A 27,143-nucleotide genomic window follows, 5' to 3' on the forward strand; every position below is an offset into this window, starting at 1 on the left:
AGAATGAAAACGGAGCCGGTTAACTATGAAAGTTGTGAATGCAACTCTGCAGAAGTTAGAAAAATGAACCAAACGGAATAGTTTAAAAGTAAGTGGTTTAGAGACAAAAGGCCGTTTTATTCCATGCCAGAAAAGCAAGCAGAGGTTGAAATGCTTTCCACATACATACCTTCAAGGCGCATGTACAGGATCTGCCCTGAGAGTAATGTCAGTAAGGCGATCAAAAATCATTTATTGAATTTCTTGTTACAAAAAGTTTAAAAATCTTCAAAATACTCTTCTTTTGCGTCAATACGTCGGCTCCCGAGAGACTTCCAGCTCTCGATTACGTTGTGGTAGTCCTCCTCTGGAATGGCCTTTAATGCTGTGGTGCTAGCCGCTGTGCCAAAATGATTGCCTTTCAGGGGTGTTTTGAGGCATGGAAACAGAAAAAAGTCGGGGGGGGGGGGGAGCCAAGCCCGGGCTGTACGGGGGCTGGGGGATCGTTGGCCCCACTGCATTAACCAGGTAGTCTGTGACGATGAAGGCACTGTGGGCCAGCACATTATCATGGTGCAACTTCCAGTTGTGTGCAATGTCCGACCGGATATGTTGAACCCTGCGTTTGAGTCTTTCGAGGACATCCACATAAAATTTGGTGTTCACAGTGGCTCCAGGTTCTTCAAACTCATGATGCACCAGTCCGTGGACGTCAAAAAAACAATGAGCATGATCTTGATTTTTGATTTGCTCATCCTGGCTTTCTTCTGGGGAGGGGACGAGTGTGTGTGCCACTCAGATGATTGCCTTTTGGCCTCCAGGTCATATACAAATACCCAAGTCTCGTCTTCTGTAATGACGTTGTCCAAAAATTTTCACTCACGTTTGCACATGTTGAGATTTTCTTGGCATGTTTCAACGCGGCGTTACTTTTCGTTGTCAGTGAGCACTTTTGGAACCGTTTTTGTGCACGCCTTCCGCATGCCGATATCGTTTGTAACAATTTCATGAAATTGAGTTTTCGAAACGTTTAACATGTCGGCCATTAAACGAACACTTAATCATTGGTCTGAGTTCAACAGTTCCTGCGCTCGTGTCACATTGTCAGTCGTAGTGGTCGTGGATGGCCATCCAGTGCAGTCCTTGTCGTCGCCCTCTTCCCGGCCTTCCAAAAGGTCTTGTGCCACCGAAACACTTGCCGATCTGACCAGGCATGTTCTTTATAAGCATTCTTGAGCATAGCAACAGTTTCCGCAGCAGTATTGCCAAGTTTCACACAAAACTTGATCGCAAATCCTTGTTCTAATGAGCGCTGCATTTTTACTTGCACAAGAATAAAAAACAGCTCTCACGGACGGGGCCCGTTCGACACTCTCCGATGTTCGGAGCACACTGACTGACGGACCGCTGCTTAGCTGGATTCCGTCACTACTAGTTTCAACCAGTTAGACCGCTCTGACATACAGTCACATCACAATAAATTTACTGACATTACTTTCAGGACAGACCCTGTATGTGGTGATATACAAGCTTTTTAGATATAAATGTTGGGAACCTGGATGGAGGTGAGGGACATGTACAGCAAAACAAGATGTATAAGGTCAAAAATTAATTCTTTTAGTCAGAAATTGGTCAGTGGTGTCTGGCTTCTCTTGTTCCCTGGCCCTGGATGGTGAATACAAAGTTATATATATATATATATATATATATATATATATATATATATATATATATATATATATATAATTTTGTACAATCAAGCATAGAATCATTGCCTTCTACCTGAGCTAACGTATGGGGCAGAAACTTGGAGGTTTCTTGGAGACAAAAAAGGGCATTGTGTTGTCATGTTGAAATGCACTTTTCTGGAGGAGGGTGTGTCAGCCACTGACATAAATTTTAATGAAATTTATACCAATATAGCTGACATAAAATGTTGAGCTGTCACGAAGTTGAATCAGTTTGGTTTGACAACAGTCTCAAATGATGTTAAGATGGAAAAAGGTCTCCTTTTATGCGCCTTCTTCAGTGCAAAACACACAAGCTTAGGGAATCCATTTCAGAACCATTGTGTCGGAATATAAATCATGGCTTCATGTTTCAGAATTTCTGCAGACACACCTTGACAGGCTGGGAATCAACGACCAATTCCTTGCTGCCAGCTCTCAGACTGTTGTACACTTCCTGCAGGAGCATAATCTGGGGAAATGGGCAGGGTTTAGTATAGATGCAGAAGATTTATACAATTCTTTGCCGCAGGTGCGTCTCTTGCAGTTTGTTAAGGACTGCATACACAAGCAAACAGGTTAGCTGGAATTTGCTGAAAGGTGTAAAATTCTTGTTGCAAACTTTCTGGAGCTTCTTGATTTCTATTTAAGGTCAATTTTGGTCTGGTGGGAAAGTAAAATATGTGTCCAGAATGCTGGCATCTGCATAGCTTCCGGTGTTGCAGCAGTGCTCAGTAATATTTTAAGTTATGTTGACCAGAAAATAATCAAAACCTGAGTGGGCTTGCTCTTAAAATTTTCAGATACGTCGATGATTACTTGTTTTTCATGAGCAAATGATAACTTTCGCAGAGCTGTCATCGAAGTACTGAAACTATTTAGAGAACAATAGCAAGGTTTCAACTTCACTTTAGAAGTTCCAGAAAAAAATGTGCTGCAACTTCTTATGTCAGGCTTACTTTTATGTGGGATCGCGTATGCTGGGGATATCAGTCGAGAACGTCTAAGCTCCTTCTTGATTATAGGTCTAGCCATTCAAAACTTATTAAGTACAGTATTGCCACTCACGCAATTAGAGATGCCCCAACCAAGAGCTATACTCACCTTATCCTTGAAAGTGTAAGGAATCTGGTGACAACACTTCATGACGCAGGTTATTCAGTTTCAGTAGTTTTTTATCTTGAAGCACGTTAATTAAGGAACTTAAGGTGCGACCAGGGTGGAAGAAGCTTAAGGAGCAAGAGCGGAACAAAGTTGCCATTATCCTCTCTATTAATTGTCGCACAGGCAGAAAAAGGTGGCTTCTAAGTTCCAGGAGAGGATTGGGTTTTCATTTAAAGATAAGCTGAAGGGAATATGTGAAGCAATAAACAAGCACATTCTTCACGAGTGTCTGAGCAGGGAGGACGGCAAAGTGAAATATAGCATACAGTTTGTCTCTTGCACACGAAATGTTGTTTATTCGATTCCTTTTCCTTGAAGCCTACAAAATATATATCAGCCAGACTGGAAGGTGCTTAAACATTCGACTAAGGAAGTACCATAGTTTTTTAAAGGGTTTTTGCGCATCCACACCTTTCTGTGCATTGTTGCAGCATTGGGCGTCATCCAGTTCTTGAAAGTACTATTCTGCTGTTCACACACTGTGAAAAGCTCTCACATGAATTAATGGAGGCTTCTCACATTAGAAAGAAAGGCTCACTATGTGTTAGCCAGCCATCCATCTCGCTGCAAGATAGCGAGGTTGCCGTGTTAGGTCTTAAGTAAAGCCACTGAGTTGCATTGTGCCTTAGTAATTGTTTTTTACATTGATTAATCAGCCGTGACATGTGTGTTGCCGTCATACATGTGCATTCGGTGATGTGAAGGTTGTTTTGGTATGTATCTGCATATGCTAGGGGGCCGGGTGTTGGTCACGTGATGTGTGTTATATATTGGTTGTTTTCTTTCAATTAACCTTATTTGACAGTGCTGTATCTTATCCCATTCTATTACTTTTGTCGGCATCTGTCATGCAGTAGCTGCCATGAAGCTTCAACAACTTGCCCAATTTTCTATCGTATTTTCTATCGTATGGAGCATTAGAGTTACGGAATGGGTGCCAAGGTATATATATATATATATATATATATATATATATATATGTGTGTGTGTGTGTGTGTGTGTGTGTGTGTGTGTGTGTGTGTGTGTGTGTGTGTGTGTGTGTGTGTGTGTGTGTGTGTGTGTGTGTGTGTGTGTGTGTGTGTGTAAAGGTAGAATGGTGGTAAGGTGGGGTGGTAAAAGTAAAATGAAGAGATTTTCACATCATGACTAGTCCTTTTAACACATTTACCTACAAAATTAAACACTCTGTTCTAATTAAGCACCTTGTACATAGGTATTCATATTACTAATAATCTTTCAATGCAAATGCATATCAACTTTTTGAGTAACGCTAATAACTGAACACATGGCTTCTTGTGCTGCAAGTTTTCTTGGGGCTCCTGCTTCCCTTAAACTTATACTGTATAATATGCTTGTAAGATCAACACTGGAGTATGCTTCATCAATCCGGGATATACCTACAAAAAACACAACTCTCATATTTAGTTGAAGCCATACAAAACCAACCTGTACATTTTATTGTAGCTGCTTATTCCCACACCACAAGCATATCAACAATTAAAACTTGCCTTGATTGGCTAAGCAACAAGAAAACTTACCTGTATATTTCACAAATTCTCAATTGAAACATGTTTTTATTACCTCCTTGTAGCTCATTGATATATATGTGTGTGCGTGTGTGCGTGTGTGTGTTCTGAGGCTGCCTTTTACAGGAATAGTAAAGATTGGTTTGGCAAGTTGGCACCTGTACCTTGAGGTTGTAGTTCATTCTCAATGAGATACAAGGAGGTAATAACATATGTTCCAATTGAGAATTTGTGAAATAAATGGGTAAGTTTTTTGTTGACAAGCCTGGCCAATCAAGGCAAGTTTTAATTGTTGATGTGCTTGCAGTATGGGAATAAGCAGCTACAATAAAATGTACAGGTTGGTTTTGTGTGGCTTCAACTAAATTTAAGAGTTGTGTTTTTTGTCGGTGTATCCCGGATCGATGAAGCTTACTCTAGTTTTGATCTTGCAAGCCTATTATACGGTATAAGTTTAAGGGAAGCAGGAGTCCAAGAAAACTTGCAGCAAAAAAGTCATGTGTTCAGTTATTAGCATTAGTCAAAAAGTTGATATGCATTTACACTGAAAGATCACTAGCAAAAAAATCTGATAGAGCAACCTAATAAAAGTTATATCAGTTTTTATCTATTGCATTATGAAACGATACAACTGATACACTGATAAAATTACTTTTAGTTCTATTTCGGACGTATCTGTTCCATTCTGCTTGTACAAGTCTACTAGTGTATTCTTTTTATTAGTGTAATAGTGTATTCATATTAGCTTGCCAGATCTATAGTCTATCAGTATCTATGTGTGTTGTATAGGTGTAATGTGCTTCAAGGAGAAGCAAGCTTCCTCATTTGCCCAAAAAATGAGTCAGAAATAATGCATTTATATTATCAGAAAAGACAATACATATAAATCAAATATGAAGCCCAGGATTCAGAAAGGAAAGACTGTTTGAACAAATATACACCATACAACAGCTTAAAAAGAATAAAAATGTGATCACATTTAAAAGAGAAAAGATGTTTAGATTGGTTCACAACAAAGTTTGCCTTTTTAAACAGGAGGTTATTGGTAATCAAGCCACCGAATTGGTTCACATGTACACCACAAAGATTATTAGACTTCACAATCTGGAAAGCTAGTGAATGCAAGGGGTGGGTTCCTCATTATTCATTACCATGCTTTCATGGCTTTTTGCCAGATAAGTATGTCAGACATGCCAGTTTGCTTGTGGAGGGTGTCTATATAATTCTACTAGACACCGTCACTTCAGATGACCATAATGAGATCATCTAATCTTTTCTCGGAGTTTGTTGTGAGAGCACAGTCTTTGTTTGGATTGGGTGCAATGACATACAATGTACACCAAATCCTGCATCTTCCTAAAAGTGCGGCTAAACTAGGACCTCATTGGTCGCATTCTTCATTTGTATTTGAAGGCGGAAATGGACTTCTTGTGAAATTGGTCAGCGGAGCTAATCATGTTCCTTTACAAATATTGCAATGTTATGTACTTGCTCGGAAATTACAGGTAGCTAAAGCTAGTTTAAATCTTTCACCAGAAGCAGTGAGTTCTTTTGGTGTACAGGAGAGGAGAGCTGGTCAGCAGACAGTTTTGTTAGGCACTGGAAAGCTGTGCCTGAACTTGAATGAAAGTGAAAAACAGGCTGTAGTCCACAACCGTGGCTGTGACTCAACAAGTGTCACTGAATATTAGCGAATGGTCATCAACCAACAAATATTCCACTCTCTCCAGTACATTTGAATTATAAAGACTAAAAACAGTGCATTTTCAGCTACTCAGGTGCGTTTTCTCTCATTTGTAGAATTCTTACTGGAGCGAATTCTTGTATAATTCTGAAATGCAAGAAACTATTTCCTGTTGAAATTCTCCATGCAAAGCACCTTTCAGTCTGTGTCAGAAGAGAGGAGCCACTAGTTTAATTAACACCCAGCGAAGTTATGCGCCTTTATGTGTTTATAGAAATAGACAACAATATTTTTGAATGGACAATACGAAACCTTTATGAAAGAGACTAATTCCCATGCTCAAGACATGGCAACGATGAACAGTATGTCTTCAGCCATGGTACATGAATGTCTGGTAATAATAACAGGTTATAACTTTAAAAAACAGTTAGTAACAGTGCACCACACTTTATGGCGTTCTGTAATAATCACCTTTTTGATGTTTGAATATATTAACCAAGCCAGAGCCATCAAAATTGTAGAGTGTTTATTTTTTCTTGAGTTAGCTTCTTGTTTTCCTAATGAACCAGCTAGCCCAATTTGACACTCTTCATTATTGTACTCTTGTTGATTAAGTGCTTGGGGAATTGCATGGTCTGCATGTTGGCAGTAGTGATGCAGCTGCTGATGAACAGCTGTAGTAGCCAAAAAATGACAATATTTTACAGGACTTACGCACAGTTTCGGGTCGGGTGCCCTTACATGTAGCGAAGGGCCCTACTTAACCACGTGACTGCCTTGAGTGGGTGATCACTGTCAACAAACAGTGCTTCGCTAGCAGATGGTGAAGAGGTAAAGCTTCTCAGTCTGTATGCAGAGGCATGGAAAGCAGCTGAATGTTAAGTGAGCAGTTATGCTACTTGATACAACAGCATCATTTTCACACCATGCATCTGTCTGCCTCACTTTATTTACTCCTTTGACTCAATGTAGCTGGTGCAAGTTTATCCGTTAACTGTGGCAGCATGACTAAGACACTATCTTTTTTCTGAATGAAACAAGCAAACTCGGAAATTTTATTTTAACAGTGTATTGCGGTTTGAATCAAAGACTACAAACACTATATATGAAGCCTGTTCTGATAGTCTTCTTTGCTTTCGCATGCTGACGGCTACACAGGTTAAACTACTTTTACACATTTCGACGTGCGGTGGTTGAACTAGCACCCAGTGAAGAATTGTCTTCTGATTTTGCAATATGCGCACTGATGTTTAGCTGTTTTTGTTCATGATTATGTGGTTTTAAAAATGGTAAATCCATGTTCTTACTTGAATAAGTTCTCCGATCTGTACTCGCTTTTGCTTAAATAATATTGCTGTATTGTCATGTTCTGATATATTGCTGTAGATCTTGTACCAATAGCGATGCTTGCCCTGTTTCCTTGCTTCCTGTCAGTGTGTCATGCCAGTTTGTTCTTTTTGCACAAGCTCACTTGTGTTCTGTCACATATCACAACACTTAAGCGGTGAATGCAAAAATTCATAGTCTACAGAAAATAGCTTCATATGAAATTGTAATATTATAAAAGCATATGCCAATTAGACCTGGTGTTCTATACAGCATCTGTGAGCACAAATCGGCATGGTGAAGTTGGTACTTCAGTCTGTGTTCTTCCTCTTATGTGTTTGTTTAAATGTGGCTAAAGTTCCTTGCTTATTCTTTAGATAGTGGAGTGTAAAATAAACCCTAGTCATGTTTGTAGTCATGTTGCTTGTGTCTTGTCCTTGTTCCTTTGTGGATGGATGCATTAGCGTTGTTATAATTTTCAAATCAAGTATGCACAAACTAGCCCAGAAAGTAGCTTTAATGAAATCACGTTGGTAATGTATAATTTATGGCATTCACAAACTCAGCCGGACATGTTAGAGCTACAGTCAGTATCCACAGTCTTGAAAGTGCTTTGTTTTTTGCTTTTGTAAATAAACTTTATTACAAGAGTAGGAAGCTACCTATGAAGAAAGGAGTCAGAGAAGTAGACACAATCTCTGCAGTGCTATTCACTGCGTGCTTGGAAGAAGTATTCAAGCTATTAAACTAGGAAGGTTTAGGAGTAGGGATCGACGGCGAACACCTCCGCAACATTCGGTTCGCCGATGACATTGTTCTATTCAGGAACACTGCGGACGAGTTACAGCAAATGATTGAGGACCTTAACAGGGAGAATGTAAGAGTGGCACTGAAGATTAATATGCAGAAGACAAAGATAATGATAAATAACCGGGCAAAGGAACAAGAGTTCAAGATCGCTAGTCAGCCTCTAGAGTCTGTGAAGGTGTACGTCTACCCAGGTCAACTAATCACAGGAAACCCTGACCATGAGAAGGAAATTCACAGAAGAATAAAAATGGGCTGGATCGCATACGGCAGACATTGTGAGCTCCTGACTGGGAGCTTACCATTATCATTGAAAAGGAAAGTATACAATCAGTGCATTTTATGGGTGCTGACATATGGCGCAGAGACTTGGAGACTGACAAAGAAGCTTGAGAACAAGTTAAGGGCCGTGCAAAGAGGGATGGAACGAAGAATGCTAAGTATATCTTTAAGAGACAGAAAGGGAGCAGTTTGGACAAGAAAGCAAACGGGTATAGATGATATTCTAATAGACATTAAGAGAAAAAAATGGCGCTGGGCAGGTCATGTAATGCGCAGATTAGATAACCGTTGGACCATTAGGGTGACAGAATGGGTACCAAGAGAAGGGAAGTGCAGTAGAGGATGGCAGAAGACTAGGTGGTGCGCCAAAATTAGGAAATTTGCGGGTGCTAGTTGGAATCGGTTGGCGCAGGACAGGGGTAATTAGAGATTGATGGGAGAGGCTTTCGTCCTGCAGTGGACATAAATATAATGATAATGATGATGATGATGACAGTAATCCTGTTTTGGATATGCATTAAATGTTGCACATCCGTATCGCAAAATTTGTAAATGTAATTTTGTATTAAAAGAACTGGAGCACACCTGCTACAAAGATGGACTGATTCTTTTCTCATGCAACTTCCCCAATGTAGTTTCACAGGCTAAGTAACGCTGCTGTGCTTTGAAAACGTGTGCTTTAATTTATGTTGAAACATGTTTAGGATAATATATCTGCATACAAGCTGTAAAAGGTTTTGATAATTGCACAGTTTACACACTTAATTTTTTTTGATACTCCAATATCCCAACTGTGTTTGTTAATCTGTTCACGTGGCAGGCAATGCATTCAGGGTTGTATATTCAGTTCATTTTAAAAACGTCTCCTCAGGCATGTGGGCACCGGCATGTGTGCTATTTCTAACATGCTTTATCAGTGCCTCAATCAGATTTCTGTATGTCACATGATGATCTCTATCTGGGTTTAAAAGACTGATACGTACATCAAGCTATTTGGTCTTGTAGGCAGCACAGTGAGATCTATCTGCTGCCTGCCAGTCTGGTAAAGAGTTCTATGGGTCAGGTAGGAATATATATCACTCTTAGAAGGACCCGTACAACCTATACATATTCCTAGGAGACTATAGAAATTTCTATCAGTTTTCTTATGCTAGGGTACTGATGCTAGGTTTTTACCTAGTGATGGCACTCCGGAGAGACATTAGTGGAGACATTGCCCCACTGGGCATGTGCAGCAGCTAAGCCCAGTGGGGGGGGGGGGGGGCTATATGGACTGGGCGCCGGCTTGCGAGAGCAAGGATGACGTGGCTTTGTGGCGGCGCCCTCTAACACCTGGCGCGCTAGAGCGATGGCAGATGTACCCTTTCACCCGCTCTCCTCCGTAGAGGCACACTCGCAATGTGGTCACAACCAATGGGATTTGAGGTTTCATTTCGCTGAGACGACAGACGCTGCCTTTTTTACTCAGTGGGCCATTTGTTTAGTCTGTTTGAACAGAAACGGACCTGCCAGAGTTTGGTTGTTTCACGACAAAACACACAGTCTTCAATAGAAAGTTTAGTTTTCTACGTTAAGTTCATTGCGAGATCTAAAATGAGAAAAATCAAGGGCCTAAACACTCAGCATTGTGGCACGCCAGAAGTGACAAAAGACAGATTTGTGAATTGGAGTTGTTAACATACAAATTGTGTTTAGTCATGAAGAAAGCATTCAGTGAATTTTAGTAATTGCATGTGGATCAATATTAAGTTAGCTTATTCAGGAGAAGGAGGCAGTGGGACAAAGTAGCAGAATTTAAAACGCTAAAAGCATCCATTCAACGCAAGAGCTAAGTTCAATGGAGGAGATCAAGTTAGTGAACATGACAATATAGTTGTGTTTTTCATGAGAGACAAGGTCTTATGGAAACCATGTTGACATTTGTTGTAGAAGTTTTGTGACACAAGGTAGGATTATTATGGAGATTGAAATAAATGATGTTACAGGGAGGCTTGGCAATTGAGGCCAGCAATTGTTCCGCCAAAGTGTCTCTCATAATATTATTGCGGTAGATCACCACGTGCATTCTGTTCTAGAAGCTGAAAAGGTAATGCTAATCTGTGCAATGCATCTGTCGAATGCCGACAACAGTATGATGCTGATGCGGTGACAACGATGACATGATCGACGATGGGATGACAATTCTAGAGTCATCACGATTGAGGCATAACGACTTTGGGATGATGAGTGCATGCATGGCAATGACTGCGTATTTACTACACAGCGTGAAGGCGGCAGCATCCGACGGCGTGATATTACAACTAATTTGAAATGACAATGCAGTGATGACGACAGATTGAAGACTGTGAATGATGAACAATGATGCGTCCACTTGGCAACTAAAGAAAAACATAAGGACAGCTAAGCATGTCTTATCTGAGTTGTGATTGCGAAAGAATTAATGCCCAATTGAACGCCGCTGAGCAGTCTTTCGAGTTTTATGCTGCAAGTGATGCACCCTAGACCTACATTGGGCCCGAGCTAGCAAGCAGCAGCAGCCTGCGGTGCTAACACCGCATGCCACCGACGTGCTGCATGACCAGAGACCAGGAAACAGCAGTGGCCACCAAGGCCGGCAGGCACGCGCAGCAGTTAAGCCCAGTGGAGGGGGGAGATACGGACCGGGCGGTGGCTTGCGAGAGCAAGGATGACGTGGCGTCGCGGCGACGCCCTCTCCCCTCACGCAACACCTGGTGCACTATAGCGACAGAAGTATACCCTTTCACCCGCTCTGTTTCGTCAAGGTGCGCTAGTGACATGGTCGCAGCCAATGTGATTTGAGGTGCTGTTTCGCTGAGACGACAGACGCCGGCTTTATTGCTCAATGGGCCATTTGACGCTTTCGCATAAATAATCACTACAAAATAATGACGACGTGGTTATGTTGAGCTCGCGTTCACGCTTCGTCTGCACGGACCGCCCTACCTGTGTACTTTTGGTACTGTGGCCAATTCTGTACCATGCAATACACTCAGCCATGGAGCACCCGCAACGATCACGCGATAGGCTAAAAACGCTGTGCTTTAAATATGCATCCATAGATTGCCCCAATATTACGACCAGCCGATCCGCGCATAGTGAAGCGTCCGCATGGCCGCGTTTGCCACGTGGCCGTGCTGTGCGAGTGTGTGCCTGATATATCAATTGAGTAATCGAAAGACTGGTTCCGAATGCATTTACTAACCAATTTGAGTCCGCGGCACTTTTATGTGCTGCTTTGAATAACTGTGTGTGGTACCGCGGTTCCCGCAGTTGCCCAATGCATGTGGCGCGTACATTAGCAGCAGCGCTCGGCCTGTTTCGACTAAAGCAATTTCATTTCAATTCTGCTCGCCACTCATGGCGGCTGTAGCTGCTTAGAGTTATACAGTATACTTTGGTTATAAAGTACAGTAAGTCTAGTTAATAAATTTTATTGGGATGTGAGGTTTTATTTTGGTAAATCAAGAACTTCGTCAAATTGAAACCACTTGATTAGATCACGCAACATGCCATAAAATTGATGCAAGAGCCAAAAATGTCGTTTTTGCCTACATTCACACTTATTGTAGCAGTTGAGCATGTACTCTGCCTTAACAGAAGAAACGATTAAACATTCTTAAAAGCTATATGTCAGTGATACTAAAATCACCAGAACTCAATTAGACCTACTATACCCACATTTTTTTTAATTATGGCAAATCAGGCAAGATATTAGTGGTTTCTAGGATTTCAGTGCTCGTGAATGTGACAGTGAAAGTATTGAATGTCATGTAGTGTAATGCAACGAAAACAATGACACAAGAAAAATCAAAACACAGACATAATTAGGCGCTTGTGTCTGTGTTTCATTTTTTCTTGTGTTCTTTTTTTTGCTGCACTACACTACAGGCTGTTCCATGATGATCAACGAACAAGCCCACATTGCCGCCCCCGTGTAGAGAACAGGAAATTTCGTTATACAATTAAACTAACGTACGAATTAAGTGACGCCATATGCTTTCGCGTGCACTCCGCCCCCAAAGCGTCATCCGGTCGCACTGCGACGACGCTATCATGAAAAGCGCCGGCAGCTGGGAGCGAATGCTTCGTCTACTTCTCGTTCCAACGGGTCATCAAAACTGGATTGCGCCACCTTCAATACTAAACGTGCGGGAAAACAGCTTACATGATGCCATGCCGTCTTGACATGCCCGCTTTTTTCACGTGCAGCAGATTACCTCTAGAGCAGGGTGCGCGGCTGCATATGCGCTCAGCTGCGCTTACAGCCACGCGCAGTCATGGCCAAGACGCGCGCCAACTTACTCCGCCCCCTCGCGCGCGCTTGATCGCGTCACCGCGAGCTCGCTTTCCTTCCCCACTTTGCCATTGCTCGCGTGGGAAGGCCGCACTTACGAAGCCACCATCTTGTCTCACCCTCGCACTCTTTCACTCGCACCTAAAGCACAAGTGCGCGGGGCGCGGTAGGATCTGATCGCACTTGGACTTAATTTATACGGAACATGATGCGGCTCCAAGCTGTTGTTCTTGTCGCGCTGCACGCAGTTTGAGAGGTGCGTGTGCAAGCAGCCGCTTGTAATTCAATCATTTGACTATCTGCGTCCGCGGAAGTTACCATTGATTGTCTTGGCACGCCTCTGCGGCAGAAGCGAAATTTCGTTATATTGAAATTGCACACAAACACACTTCTTTATATTGAGGCTCTAAATGCATGGTGTTCTATGGAGAAGAGGTTATGAAAAGTTAAATGCTTCGTTATATCGAGAATTTCGATATACTGAGGCTTAATTGTATAGAGATCTGAATTTATATACCTTATTGTGCAGCTCCTTGGGTCATGGTTTCTATGACTATGACTCATATGACTCTGTATCTGTTGCGTAGAAAATCTCTCTCGCCCCATTTCCCTACTGTTCTCCTTTTGGAGGAGGCCCCCTCTTGATGCTATCCTTGTTCCACTCTTGGCCCACATCATTTCATAATCGAGGCATGTAAGGCCACAGTTCCTTATGCGATGCCGCTCTGACATCATGCGTACCATACAGAATTTTACATGAGCCTGAGCCCATGCATAACCATTCTTCTGATCAAATGTTAATTTTTATACTGACGTCCTTTCCTCTTGCATGACAGTTATCTCTGCTGTATTGTTGCTCCTCTCTCATGTATGTATACCAATCAATTATCTTAGTCAATTTCTTCTTGAACATTGAGTCCAATCTTTGCCAACTTAAGTGTGTGTTGAATGTTAATTTTTTAAGACCTGTCTTCACAATCTGCCTCCACCTCATCCATTTTAGCATCCTCAATTCAGTCACTTCTCCATCTTGACTTATAGGTGACTTTATTAAAATTTTAAGTTCCATACAGTATTGCTAGTCATGTATTGTCTTATACGTTTATTAGACAGTGAAAATCTTTAACTTGACTGGAACCTGTGTAACATAAATATCATAATGCATCTTTTCAGTTTTTCCAAACTATGTCAATTCTGCTGATTCTGTGGGCTGTCCAAATTTTCCATGTTGGTGTTTTCAGTTATCATTGAACCAAGGTATCCGTCTTCTCTATGGTTTACCCTCAAGGCTTCCCTTTCATCTACTCTGAGAAATTAGCATGCGGCTACCAGATGTGGGCAGCTTGCCTCACAACACATGCACATGCTTAGCTACTTTTGCCAACCTTTGTGCTAGATGTCAGTCAGCATGAGCGAAGCAGCGAGAATGGGGAATTATGAAATTAAGGCAGAGGTTCGAGCATTAAGGGAAGTCATACTTATGAGGTGAGTACATGTGAAGAAAAGTATTCAGAAATGTTGGGAATTTGCAGTTTCCTGTTTATTGGTCTATTAAACTCTCCCTAGCTATTTCAGTTATTTCATCATGTGTTGCAATTTTTAGTTGCAATATGTTCTTCTTAAGTGCTGCCACACTTACTACTAGAAGTTTGAGAACTTAATTTCTTATTCACTTGGTTCATTCATACCTACAAGCAGCAGTCTTTTCACTTTACACCAGCTATTGAATGTAATGCCCAGATATGTTCTCAGTCTACTTCAGTGGGAGTCACACACACAGTGAATAATCATGAAGCATGTGTGTTCTTAGAAAGTGCCTTCATGTGATGCAGCTGTAAGTTCAGGTAGGGGATGCTTTGGAAAGCATGTACTGTGGCTTACATGAGAATTATTTTATGCCAGAAAGCACACAAATATTTGTGTTTATTTCTGGTGTTCTTCTTCCTTAATTACTTTCTTCATTCAGCGCATATATATGAAGCAAGAGATCTTGGCTTGTTCTTTCTTTACATTAGCAAATTACATTAATCATATAATAGCACACTTTACATAATTGAGCACATTAAAAGTCACTTGGCGAGCAAAACATGTACTTGTATTTTTGAATATTCCAGCTTAATGTTTTAGTGTGTGCAGTTTGGACGTGATTCTTGAGAAGCACTACATCTGCTTCAAGTATATGAGGTATAATTGTTTTGCTTAAAAATAATCCTAATCTTCCTTGATAGCTGTCCTTTTTTTACTAGACAATTTAAGCATGGTGCTCAATTCCAAGATAAATATGCCTGCTGTAACTGTATGCATCAGTGTTTGACTATTGGTTACCTACTATTCCTATTAGAAAAATGTATTTGCCAACCTGCTGCCGTTGTTGTGCGGGACCCCAGCGGAGGAGTGACGGCGACGGCGGCTGCCACCCCGTCTGGCGCGGCCGCTGTTGTTACCAATACAACACAAATCGCGGCGGACGGAGCTGGGGATCACGAGGACGCCGACTAATAATTTTGGCCTAAGCGGTTATACATTAACCATGTAGGCTTCATCAACTTCTGACATCACTTGGTGTTGGCAAACTTGTGAGCTGACAAGTTTGAGCATGCAGTCACTTCCCTCCATATTTGTTTCGATGAAGGCTTGCCCTTTGGTGCTACTCTGGATCCACCCTCGTTTCCTGTGATTACCACTACGGGCTTCAAGGCACACACCCTTAGGAAGACTTTTCATGCGCAAACTTGGTTCTTTCACACTTTTACTAAGACAGACATTGAAAGCAAGGATGGCATAGCAGGCATGTTGGTTACAGAAGTACTTTATTAAAGAGCTTTGTAAGTATTCATCTTGTGGACATTTCCATATCCTCTTCTGCTGAATTAGCTGGGGGAGCATATCTCCTTCTCATGCATACCCCAGCCCAGTCAATCAGAACTTCAGCAGCGGATGAAATGGACATTTCCACTAGGTGGACACGGAATACATCCTCTGTGCTCTGTCCTATCTTTCCACCCTTCTCCATGTATTTTACTCAGTAAACTACTGGTTCAGCATGTTGACCACCTTAATCAATCTTCCAATAGCTCAGCACTTTAAAGGTATACAATACAAATAAGGCACTGTAAACCCAAGCAGTTAGGCTGGCGATTGCTGCTGTTATGCATCATACAGGCAGACGCAATGGCTTCACTGTAGCTTTCTAACTTAACTTTACTGAACTTTGAATTTAGAGAAGGCAGAATATAAAAACAGACTAGCATCTTTCTTATGTGCTTCACGCCTCTGCTTTTTTGTGTTACTAAAATACGTATGTTGAACCTAAATGAAGTAAAAGGAAAAGGAAATTTCACATTAATTTCATTTCAGTCTTTTTAAAGGTATAGCAAGATTTTTAACTGCATTACGAGTTGTTACGTGTTTCGATCTTAATGTTCATTTCTCATACTCCAATTGGACTACAACTGTTCCCTCATCCACAGCTATCAAGGCCTTATGGCAACTTTGGAAGCTCTCTGAACTGAGTAAATGCTATTCATTGCATTATTTCTTAATACATTTTCATGGCTGCCTTTAACCTCTATAGTTCCTCATTAAAGCCAGCATCTCTCTTGTGACCACATTTAAAGAGCTTGTGGTAATGTATGCCTAACAAGAAAGATGGGTACTTTGTAGTGCTAGTATGCTCTAAGTAAATTGTTTTATGCAAAAATTGCTGACATAATTGTCTGACAAATACTGCATCATGTTTACTATTTTGCCTTCTGTTTCAATTTCACTGCATCTATACATTTTACCAGTGCATGAGTAGGGTTCAAGGCTGTTCTTTAAAATGCTCATGAGCACTTATCATGATCAGTTCCCCATATAAGTGCTTTTGCTGATGAGAATACAGGAATACGAGCAAAATTGACATGGAACCAACATATAGATGTCTGCATGACTCCCTATCAAAAGTTATATTTTCTGCGAAAAAAAACGGGAACATGCATCGCGTAATGTAAAACTTCTTGCATACACCGCCTTCATTAGGATGATACTAGAATATTCAGCCGTTGTTTGGAGTCCCCATCAAGTGACGCTTAAGAGGAAGTTGGAAAGGATACAAAGTCTGGTGGCACGTTTTATTTGTTCGACATACCGAAGGAAGGAATCGGTCACGCTTGTATTACAGCGTTGCAACTTCTATCTTCTTGAGGTACGTAGGAAAAAATATAGGCTGAAGGTGCTTTATCAAATAATGCAGGATCAACTTTAGATTGATAAGCTCAAATATCTACATGCTCCAGGCAAAAGATACCCGCGAACTAACCACGACTACGTCATAAAGCCGGACCGTACCAACAGCGATACATATCGATACTCATTTTTTCTGCATGCGACAGAAATGTGGAACCAATTGCCAAGCGCTATTCTTAGCCTAAAAGATGTCACCGACTTTGAAAATGCTGCTGAGGCATATTTATGGGAGTTTTCGATTTAGTTTCGAAGTGCCAAGTGATATGTGCGACTTGATATTCATTGTACGTATTTTGATAAATGTCAGAAGTGTGCTGAACAGCATTCAAGTGAACATCTTATTCACTGTGAATTGACAAGTGTTAAGCAACTTTATGTACATTGACATTGTCCCTATTTGATTTATGTAATTGTATTTTCCTCTCTGTTATGACCCTCTATGAGGGTTGACAGTATTATTAAATGAATAAATAAACAAATAGACAACGAAGAATGTGGGTAAGAACACTTTATTTTCAGCACAAATGTTTTTTTTAATGAATGGCTGTTATACTGCTAAAATCTGCACATTTAATAAAAGTACACTGCTCTGCTTCATCACTCCATGCTAAGTGCAAGTATCCTGTACCAGGAAGTCAAACCAAGACGTGGGATGTTCAGTCTGTGAAAATAAAAACGAGTTTGAAACATTAACGTGCAAAAACTAAAGCACACTCAAGAAAATAAACACAGCACAGGAACATATCCAATGAATCAGAATTACCTTTGAGAGCAAACATATAGTTTCTATGGCACATTGAAGAAACCTTATTCCTCCCGCTTTTTTTGTGCGCGAGAAAATATGAAAGTGCATGCGTTCTCCCGATATTGTGTATCTGTCACCTTTTCACACACAACAAAGATGTTGTCTCAATGTGCCCAACTGTCTTTGCATATCCATTTCTCTGCTCTCATACCATGATACCTACAGTTAAAGGCTGTAGTAATGCTTAGCTTGAATGAACCAACACAAGCTACATGCACTGTGCTGTTGAACATGGCATTGTAAGTTAAGATTCATGCACAGCACATTCATGTGCTATAAACATTTGATTGTGATTGCAGGCAAGATAAATAAAAAGAAGGTATGTAAATAAGAATGTTCCCTAATAAGCTGTGCAGAAGTGCTCTCCCGTTTGGACAAAAGCCGAGCACAGCTGCAGTGAACAAGAAGCCAACTTATACAGCATTTAAAATCTAGGTTCTATATGTCCTACAGACTTTTCTGAATTCATGGTCGAAAATCTAGGTGTTAACGGTGACAAACATTTAAACAGGTCTCTATTCGGACTGGTAATGCTATGTGTCACCTAGTTTGATAAAATATGCCATATCAATGGTCTCCCAAGCTAAGGCTGCTGTCCAGTTGCAAGTGCAAATCACTCAATTATGTCTAGGGCAGGTTTGAGCAAAAGGCAGCCAAGATTACTGTGCCATTGGGGTCTATTTCCTGACATTGATTTCTTCTCAGAAAGCAACCTCTCTAAAAAACCTTCACAACAACATAACCCAAACCTTTCTTGAGAAAAGCCATCACACTGGTCCTTGAACACTAATTACACAGTGGCTCCTTGTGATGTAATGCTATGTATGTCAGCACCTTACAAAGTACAGGAAAATTTAATAATGGCAGCGTGACAGGTACACAAAAAAGTACAGGGATAAAACATCACACAGGCTGCCATCAGTGTTCATATCTCTATTTCAATGTGGATGTTTTTAGCAGTGAATACATGTTCTCATTAAACTGAGCCATAATATTACAAAAGCGAAGGGCAAGGGTCTTTACATTCTAAACTGACAAATGTGCTTTATTACGATTCACCACAATACAGGAGGTGTTTTGCAGTGAACGGTCATGTAAGGTTTTGGCTAACTACGGCAGGCGTGTCCTGCAGCGAGGCCTCTTGTGTATTGCGGTAAAGCGTATTATTGTGACAAGAGCTAACCTGGCATGTATGGCTTTAGCCAACAAAAGTTCTCAAGACATCATGCATCCTGCCGCGAACATCTGCTTTGCTGAGAGTAGAATTTTGGTTCGTTGCTGACAGAAACCATACATTCCAGATTCACGTAAATATTTCCCAATATCGGCATGCTTCACCGCAACACACAAATATGTTGCGGTGATAACGGTGGTCGAACAGGCTGGTGCAACTGTTTCGACAGGGGAGCGTGCCTTCATCAGGGCAACTGCTTTCCTTGGCAGTTTTCATATACGTGAGCCCCCCCCCTCCCAACAGGGGAGATTTAGCTGGACCTTTGCCAAGAAACATACCGACAAGCGTTTGGTAGTGGCTGGTAGAGATGCAGGAGTCTAAAAAGCGTTGCGAAATTCGGTTCTGTAAGGTTAGCTTCACCGCAATACAAATATGTTAAGCAGTTAGACACATGTTTTGCGGTGAATCATAGCAAGGGTACCTGGCCTTTGATGCAAAGCAGCTTCCCAAGAGGCACGCTAATCCAGTGGCTAGTTATGCAGTTCCCCGCATGCAAGTGAGTTCCCTGCTTTCGGCGGTTTCCCAGTGACATACAAAATGACATTGATTGACTGTGTTGTAAATGGGCGACGGCACTATATGCTGATGCAAAAGCGTCGTTTCGCTTTCGAAAACTGCGCTCGGCTAAAGAGAACACCTTGACTCGCATATGACCAAAGCAGTTGAACAGGAAACTACGAAATTACGTAGCTATTATGGAAGAAATCAACAGTTCAGAAAAAATGGCCGTGTAAACATTACCTGGCTTACGAGGTCGACAAACCAACGGTTCAAAGCATCACAGCCACGTCCGAAATAGCGCTGAAGGCCGGTCAGTACACTTAGGCGCCTCGGCGCGCGTAATGTAATAGGAGACGGAAGGTCCACAAGTACATCATTAAGGAACACATATATGTCAGTGAAAGCGGTCACTCTTCAGTTCTGACATGCTTCACCGCGTAACACTAGTCTACTGCGGCGAAGCTGACTTCAGGACACCGATTTCTTCAACTCATCTAACGAGGCAGGTCAGTTTATCGCGCTTGGCAACGTTTGACATTTTCTGCATTAATTTCGTTTGTTCTTCTTAATTTTATTATTACAGTGACCCTGTATCACGCAGTAGCAGAGCTAGTGCCGCGTCTTAGCTACGTTAGGAAAGGTAAGCGTGTATGCATGCAGGCACGGCGGCATTGGCTCTTGTTTGGAAACTTCAAGAGACGCTCTACCGCGCAGCGATGCCATTTGTATTATTAAAAGAATGCAGGTGATGATTAAATGAGCCGCAGCAAAGCTGTAAAAAAGCAGTAGTAATGCTGTTCTAAGATCCTCTCGCTCGAGCGAGATGGTCTTAGAAAAAAGCGCGATGTCACGCGATCTCACGGAACAGCTCGTCATGCCAGTGTTTTCTTACGTCCTCGTCCTTACGCGCACCCTCCCCTGAATCAGACTACTGAATGGTTCCGTGCACGCACTGACGATCCTGACGGAGGCAATACCACTCACATGAGCAGCTCCATATAAGATATGCCACGGCCCATTCCACATGCCGGCTGCAATTTGACGCGGCCATGAGGCAAAATATGCGCACGAGGTACCTAATGGTAACGCATCAAACAGCTCACAGCCCCACTCCTTTATTACACGCATATAGCGTGGAAAGATGAATTACTCACGCTCTAAGTGGGCACGGAATACGAACCGCTTCGCAGCGCAGCCGGCTCCGTAAGACAGACGCCATGGAAATGAGCGGATGTGACATCATGGGTTATAGCGGACGTGACGTCATGGGTGAACGTAGACATTTCGGGCACCTTTCGTCTGCTGTGCCCCGAGCACAACAGGCACGGCCTTAAAACAAAGCATTGCGATGGCGTTGATGATGGCTAGAGCAGTGCGGCTTTGCGCGGACCGGTGTGCTTCAACTGGCATGGAACGGGGAAATCCGACTGTCTAATTCAAACAAAAGCATTGCGGAGGCCATTGACCATACTGAAGCAATCTGATTTGTGCCCAGTGCTCTAAATGTCAACGTCAAAAATACAACCATGTGCGGGCGAACGACAGGAGTAACTATGACTCCCTCGAGGTTCATTTAAAACAAAGCATTGCGAGGGTGGTTGACCATGGTGACGCAACGTGGCTTCTGTACTGTGCTCTAAATGTCAACGTGAAGATATGCACCAAGGTGTGGGTGAACGCCGGGAGTAACAATGACTCTCTTGCATTGTGGATAAAGCTGTGCGGCTTTGAGCAGTCCAGCGTGCTTCAACTTCCATGTACCAGAGGATTCCAACTGTCCATTTAAAACAAAGCATTGCGAGGACCGTTGACCATGGCTAAAGCAGTGCGGCTTTGTGCTGTCCAGTGTGCTTCACCTGGCATAGACCGGGGGAATCCGACTGTCTAATTAAACAAAGCATTGCGGGGGTCGTTGACCATGCTGACGGAATGCGATTTCTACCCCATGCTCTAAATGTCAACGTGAAGAAACGCAGTATGTCATGGGGAACCGCCGGGAGTGACTATGACTCCCTTCATGTGGGCCTAGAGCAGTGCCGCTTAGCACTATACGGTGTGATTCAACTAGGAGAAAGCGGGGCAAACAAAAGGCATTGCGAGGGCCGTTGACCATTCTGAAGCAGTCTGATTTGTGCCCAGTGCTCTAAATGTCAACGTCAAAAATACAAGCATGTGTGGGTAAACGAAAGAAGTAACTATGACTCCCTCTATATACGCCTAGAGCAGTGCGGCTCTTGCATTGTGTGGTGCGCCCAAACTGGCATGGACAAGGGGAATCCATCTTTTCATTTAAAACAAAGCATTATCAGGGCGGTTGACCATGGTGACGCAATGTGACTTCTGCAACGTGCTCTATATGTCAACGTGAAGATATGCACCAAGGTGTAGGTGAACGCCGGGAGTAACGATGACTCACTTGCGATGTGGGTAATGCTGTGCGGCTTTGAGCTGTCCAGTGTGCTTCAACTTGCATGTACCAGGGGAATCGACTGTTCATTTAAAACGAAGGATTTCAGGGCTCGTTGACCATGCTGACGCAATGTGATCTCTGCCCAGTGCTCTAAATTTAAACGATAAAAATGAAACAAGGCATTGGTAAACGACCGGAGTAGCCATGACTCATTTGACGTGGCGCTAGACAAGAGCGGCTCTTGCGCTGTCTGGTGCGCTCCAACTGACATGGAGAGGAAAATCCAACTGTCCATTTAAAACAAAACATTGCGAGAGCCGTTGACAATGGCTAGATTGGAATGCCTTTGTGCTGTCGAGTGTGCTTCAGCTGGCATAGCCTCGGGGAATCCGACTGTCTAATTGAACAAAGCATTGCCGGGGCCGTTTGCCATGCCGAGGCAATGTGATTTCTGCCCAAAGCTCTAAATGTCAACGTGAAGAAATGCAGCAAGGCATGAGTAAACGGCGCGAGTGAATATGATTCCCATCAGGTGCGGCTAAAGCAGTACGGCTTCGCATTGTTCGGCGTGCTTCAACTAGCATAGAGGGGGCAATCCAAATCTCCAATTAAAACAAAGCATTGCGAGGGTTGTTGACCATGGCTAGAGCAGTGCAGTTTTGCCCTGTCCGGTGTGCTTCAACTGGCGTGGTCCGGGGAAACTGACTGTCTAATTGAAACAAAAGCACTGCGAGGGCCATTGACCAAGGGTAGAGCAGTGCAGCTTTGCACTGTCCGGTGTGCATCAACTGTTATAGACAGGGGGAATCCGACTGTCTAATTAAAACAAAAGCATTGCGGGGCCATTGACAATACTGACGCAATCTGAATGTTGCCCAGTGCTCTAAATGTCAACGTGAAGAAACGCAGCGAGGCTTGGGTGAACTACGGGAGTAACTATGACTCCCTGCACGTGCTGCTTGACCAGTGCGGCTTCGCACTGTCCGGCGTGCTTCAACTAACATGCAAGGGGAAATCCAAATCTCTAATTAAAACAAAGCATTGCGAGGGCCATTGACAATGGGTAGAGCAGTGCGGCTTTGCGCTGTCTGGTGTGCTTCAACTGGCTTGGCTTGGACTGGCGAAATACGACTCTCTAATTAAAACAAAAGCATTCCGGGGGCCGTTGACCATGCTGACGCAATATGATTTTTGCCCAGTGCTCTAAATGTCAACATGAAGAAACGCAGCAAGGCATGGGCAAACTACGGGAGTGACTATGACTCCCTGCACGTGCGGCTAGACCAGTGCGGCTTCGCACTGTCCAGCATGCTTCAACTAACATGGAGGGGGCAATCCAAATCTCCAATAAAAACAAAGCATTGCGAGGGCCGTTGACCATGGGTAGAGCAGTGAGGCTTTGCACTGTCTGGTGTGCTTCAACTGGCTTGGCTTGTACAGGGGAAATACGACTGTCTAATTCAAACAAAAAATTGCGGGTGGCTTTGACCATGCTGACGCAATCTGATTTGTGCCCAGTGCTCTAAATATCAACGTGAAAAAATACAACTATGTGTGGGTAAATGACAGGAGTAACTTTGACTCCCTTGCAGTGTGGCAAAAGCTGTGCGGCTTTGAGCTGTCCGGTGTGCTTCAACTGGTAGGGACCAGGGTAATCGGACTGTCTATTTAAAACAAAGCATTGCGGGAGTCGTTGACCATGCTGACGGAATGTGATCTCTGCCCAGTGCTCTAAATGTCAACGTGATGATATGCACCAAGGTGTGGGTTAACGCCGGGAGTAACAATGACTCTCTTGCAGTGTGGATAACGCTGTGCGGCTTTGAGCAGTCCAGCGCGCTTCAACTTGCATGTACCAGGGGAATCGACTGTCCATTTAAAACAAAGCATGACAGGGCTCGTTGACCATGCTGACGCAATGTGATCTCTGTCCACTACTCTAAATGTCAATGTCAAGGTGGGCTCGGCGGCTGTGCACAGACGCAGATCGCTAAACCATTCACTCTTGTCATGCAGGTGTTTCAGCGCGCATTCGTGCGCCTGTTGCTTCCAGCCCTAGTGACGGCTTCCCTGGCAGCCCCGATGCAATATCGTGCTTCGTCAGGTGAAACTGACAGGATTGCCTGTCACCCCTCACAGATGTGCGCCCCTGGTTTTTCAACTGCACCGACCTTCAAGCCCCTGGATTTCGTCGGGAGCGGCGGATCTGCGTTTTCGATGACACCGCTACTGAAGACGGTGGTGCTCGATGCAGCATGGACGAACCTGTCGTCATCGACATCAACCTTACAGTCAACTACAAAAGAGCAGGCACTACCGGTGGCGCCTTGTGGGCTCGGTGGCTGTGCACAGACGCAGATCGCTAAACCATTCACTCTTGTCATGCAGGTGTTTCAGCGCGCATTCGTGCGCCTGTTGCTTCCAGCCCTAGTGACGGCTTCCCTGGCAGCCCCGATGCAATATCGTGCTTCGTCAGGTGAAACTGACAGGATTGCCTGTCACCCCTCACAGATGTGCGCCCCTGGTTTTTCAACTGCACCGACCTTCAAGCCCCTGGATTTCGTCGGGAGCGGCGGATCTGCGTATTCGATGACACCGCTACTGAAGACGGTGGTGCTCGATGCAGCATGGACGAACCTGTCGTCATCGACATCAACCTTACAGTCAACTACAAAAGAGCAGGCACTACCGGTGGCACCTTGTGGGCTCGGCGGCTGTGCACAGACGCAGATCGCTAAACCATTCACTCTTGTCATGCAGGTTGGTAAAGCTTACAGTCTTTTTTGTAAGAAGTCTAGCAATTATTTCCTGCTTCAGCTGCCGAGCCCGCACTGCTGCCTTCTTGTCGCTCTTGAGTGCTCTCATGTAATTCGTGCCTTGTTGATGATGTCGGGCGATATCGAAAGCAACCCGGGGCCTGACTCCAATGCTTTACTAGTTGAATTGAAGAATTTGTCTGCTGGACAGTTGAAATTAATCAGTCAGGTTCAAGACCTGAAAGTTCATTTATTGTCGACGGACAAAGCTATTGCTGATATGGGCAAACGCATGACTGACCTAGAGGGTCATTATCAAAATCTTGTCTCCCTGCGCTCTGACTTTGAAGCCGTCAGAACGTCTGCCGCTCAAGTAGCCACAGTGGTACACAGGCTTGAAACGCGTATTGATGACGCCGAGAACCAGTCACGACGCAATAATCTTATTTTTTATGGCCTCCCTGAATCAACTGGATCAGAGGCGTTTGCCCAGACCGAGCAACTTATCATCAAGCACTGCCACGATCATCTTAATATTAGCATCGAGCTGAAGGAAATTGAGCGCGCACATCGTCTCGGTCATCGCACAGGTACTAACCGCCACCGTCCTGTCATAGCAAAATTCACCTTCCATAAAACAAAAAAATTGATTCTTTCTAACGGCCGCAAGTTCAAAGGAACCAGCTTCAGCGTTGGAGAGGATTTCACTCGTTCCGTACAAAACGCTCGCAGGCACCTCATAACTTTCGCGAAAAGCAAATCATTACCTTTTTCTTTGCGATTCAAAACACTGCATATGGGTCATAAGCGCTACGTCTACGACGAGCAAACGCAGTCTGTCAAAGAAATAATATAGCAATTTCCCCGTCGTAAAAATTTCTGCTACACTGTCAAGCCCAAATCTAACATATCATTGTCTGTAATCTTTGCCAACGCACGCAGTTTCCTTCCCAAACGTGACGCTTTTTCCAACCTTGTTTTATCATCTAACAGTAATATAATGGTGATAACCGAAACGTGGCTAACAGAAGATATAACAGACGCAGAAGTACTAGCCGACCTACCGGAATTTCTTGTCTGCCGAAAGGATCGCAAAGGCATGCGGGGGGGCGGTGTACTGATTGCTGTGCATCAGCAGTTATCGTGCTCCGTAGCCAAAAACATCACTTCTGATCTTGAAGTATTATGGCTAATTATTCATGCTTCCCCCCATACTATCATTTTAGGTGTTTGCTACAGGCCTCCGAATAATATTCCAGATTTCTCATTTAAACTTAATAACAGTTTGAGTGACCTTAGTAATCAACACCCGCAAGCAGAAGTCCTCCTTTTTGGTGATTTTAACTTTCCTCAAATAGACTGGAGCAATGACGTCCCTATAACTATGGGCAGTGAGCCTGCCAAAGATTTTGTGGATTTCTGCCTTAATTTTAATTTAACCCAACTTGTATCAGAACCTACACGCGTTGCACAGAGCACTTCTAGCATCTTAGATCTCATCCTAACCAGTAATCCGGAAAGCTTATCATCAATAGCATATCTACCTGAAGTCAGCGACCATAAAGTAATTCACGCCACATTTTCGTTTCAACCCGTGAAACGCCATTTAATCAGCAAAACAATCCGCCTGTACAATAAAGGTAATTATGATGCAATTAATAGTGATCTGAGCACGTTTCTTCCTACGTTCGTGAGGTTATGTTCTACACGCTCTATTAATGAAAACTGGTCAATATTTAAAAACAAACTAGGTGATCTCGTTGATAAATTCATACCAAGAATAACGTTCCGCGGAAATCGTAACAAACCATGGTTCACTAAAACGCTTAAGCGACTTGAAAACAAAAAGAAACGTCTCTTCCACTCAGCCAAACTAAACGGACACCCCTCTGCTTGGGAGAAATATTTTGTAGCCGAGGACGATTATCTGAGGGCTATACGGAAAGCTAAATTCTCCTTTTTCCACGATGAGTTGCCTAAAATGCTTACGAACAGCCCTCGTCAATTCTGGCAAATAATAAACCCTCAGGAGGCGCGCATGATCAGCGTGTCAAATGCACATGGCGAAGTGGTCAGCGACAGCGAGTGTGCTGACATTTTTAACGCAGCCTTTTTCTCTGTATTTACTAACGAGACTTCAACTCCAGATCCTCCCACATCTACTAACATAACTGCGCGTATGTCGCCAATTATATTCTCGGCAGATGGAATCACTTCGATTATTGATAACATCAAGCTTTCATCGTCAGCAGGTGTAGATGATATTAATTCCAAGCTCTTAAAAATATTAACCATGTATCTGCTGCGTACCTAACTTTGTTGTTTTCACAGTCACTCTCTACAGGCATCTTACCATCCGACTGGCAAGTGGGCAAGGTCGTTCCAGTCTTCAAATCAGGC

At 43.1% G+C, this 27,143-nt stretch overlaps 1 protein-coding gene across 1 annotated transcript; it reads left to right on the top strand.

Moving 5' to 3' along the window:
- Window positions 1-24,741: 24,741 nt before the first annotated feature.
- LOC142584106 (uncharacterized) lies at window positions 24,742-25,708 on the top strand. The gene has a single exon (XM_075694276.1). The coding sequence runs from the start codon at window positions 24,742-24,744 to the stop codon at window positions 25,597-25,599; it is 858 nt and encodes a 285-aa protein (XP_075550391.1). The 3' UTR covers window positions 25,600-25,708.
- The last annotated feature ends 1,435 nt before the right edge of the window (window positions 25,709-27,143 follow it).

This window comes from Dermacentor variabilis, chromosome 6, assembly GCF_050947875.1.
Source record: "Dermacentor variabilis isolate Ectoservices chromosome 6, ASM5094787v1, whole genome shotgun sequence".
NCBI lineage: Eukaryota > Metazoa > Arthropoda > Arachnida > Ixodida > Ixodidae > Dermacentor > Dermacentor variabilis.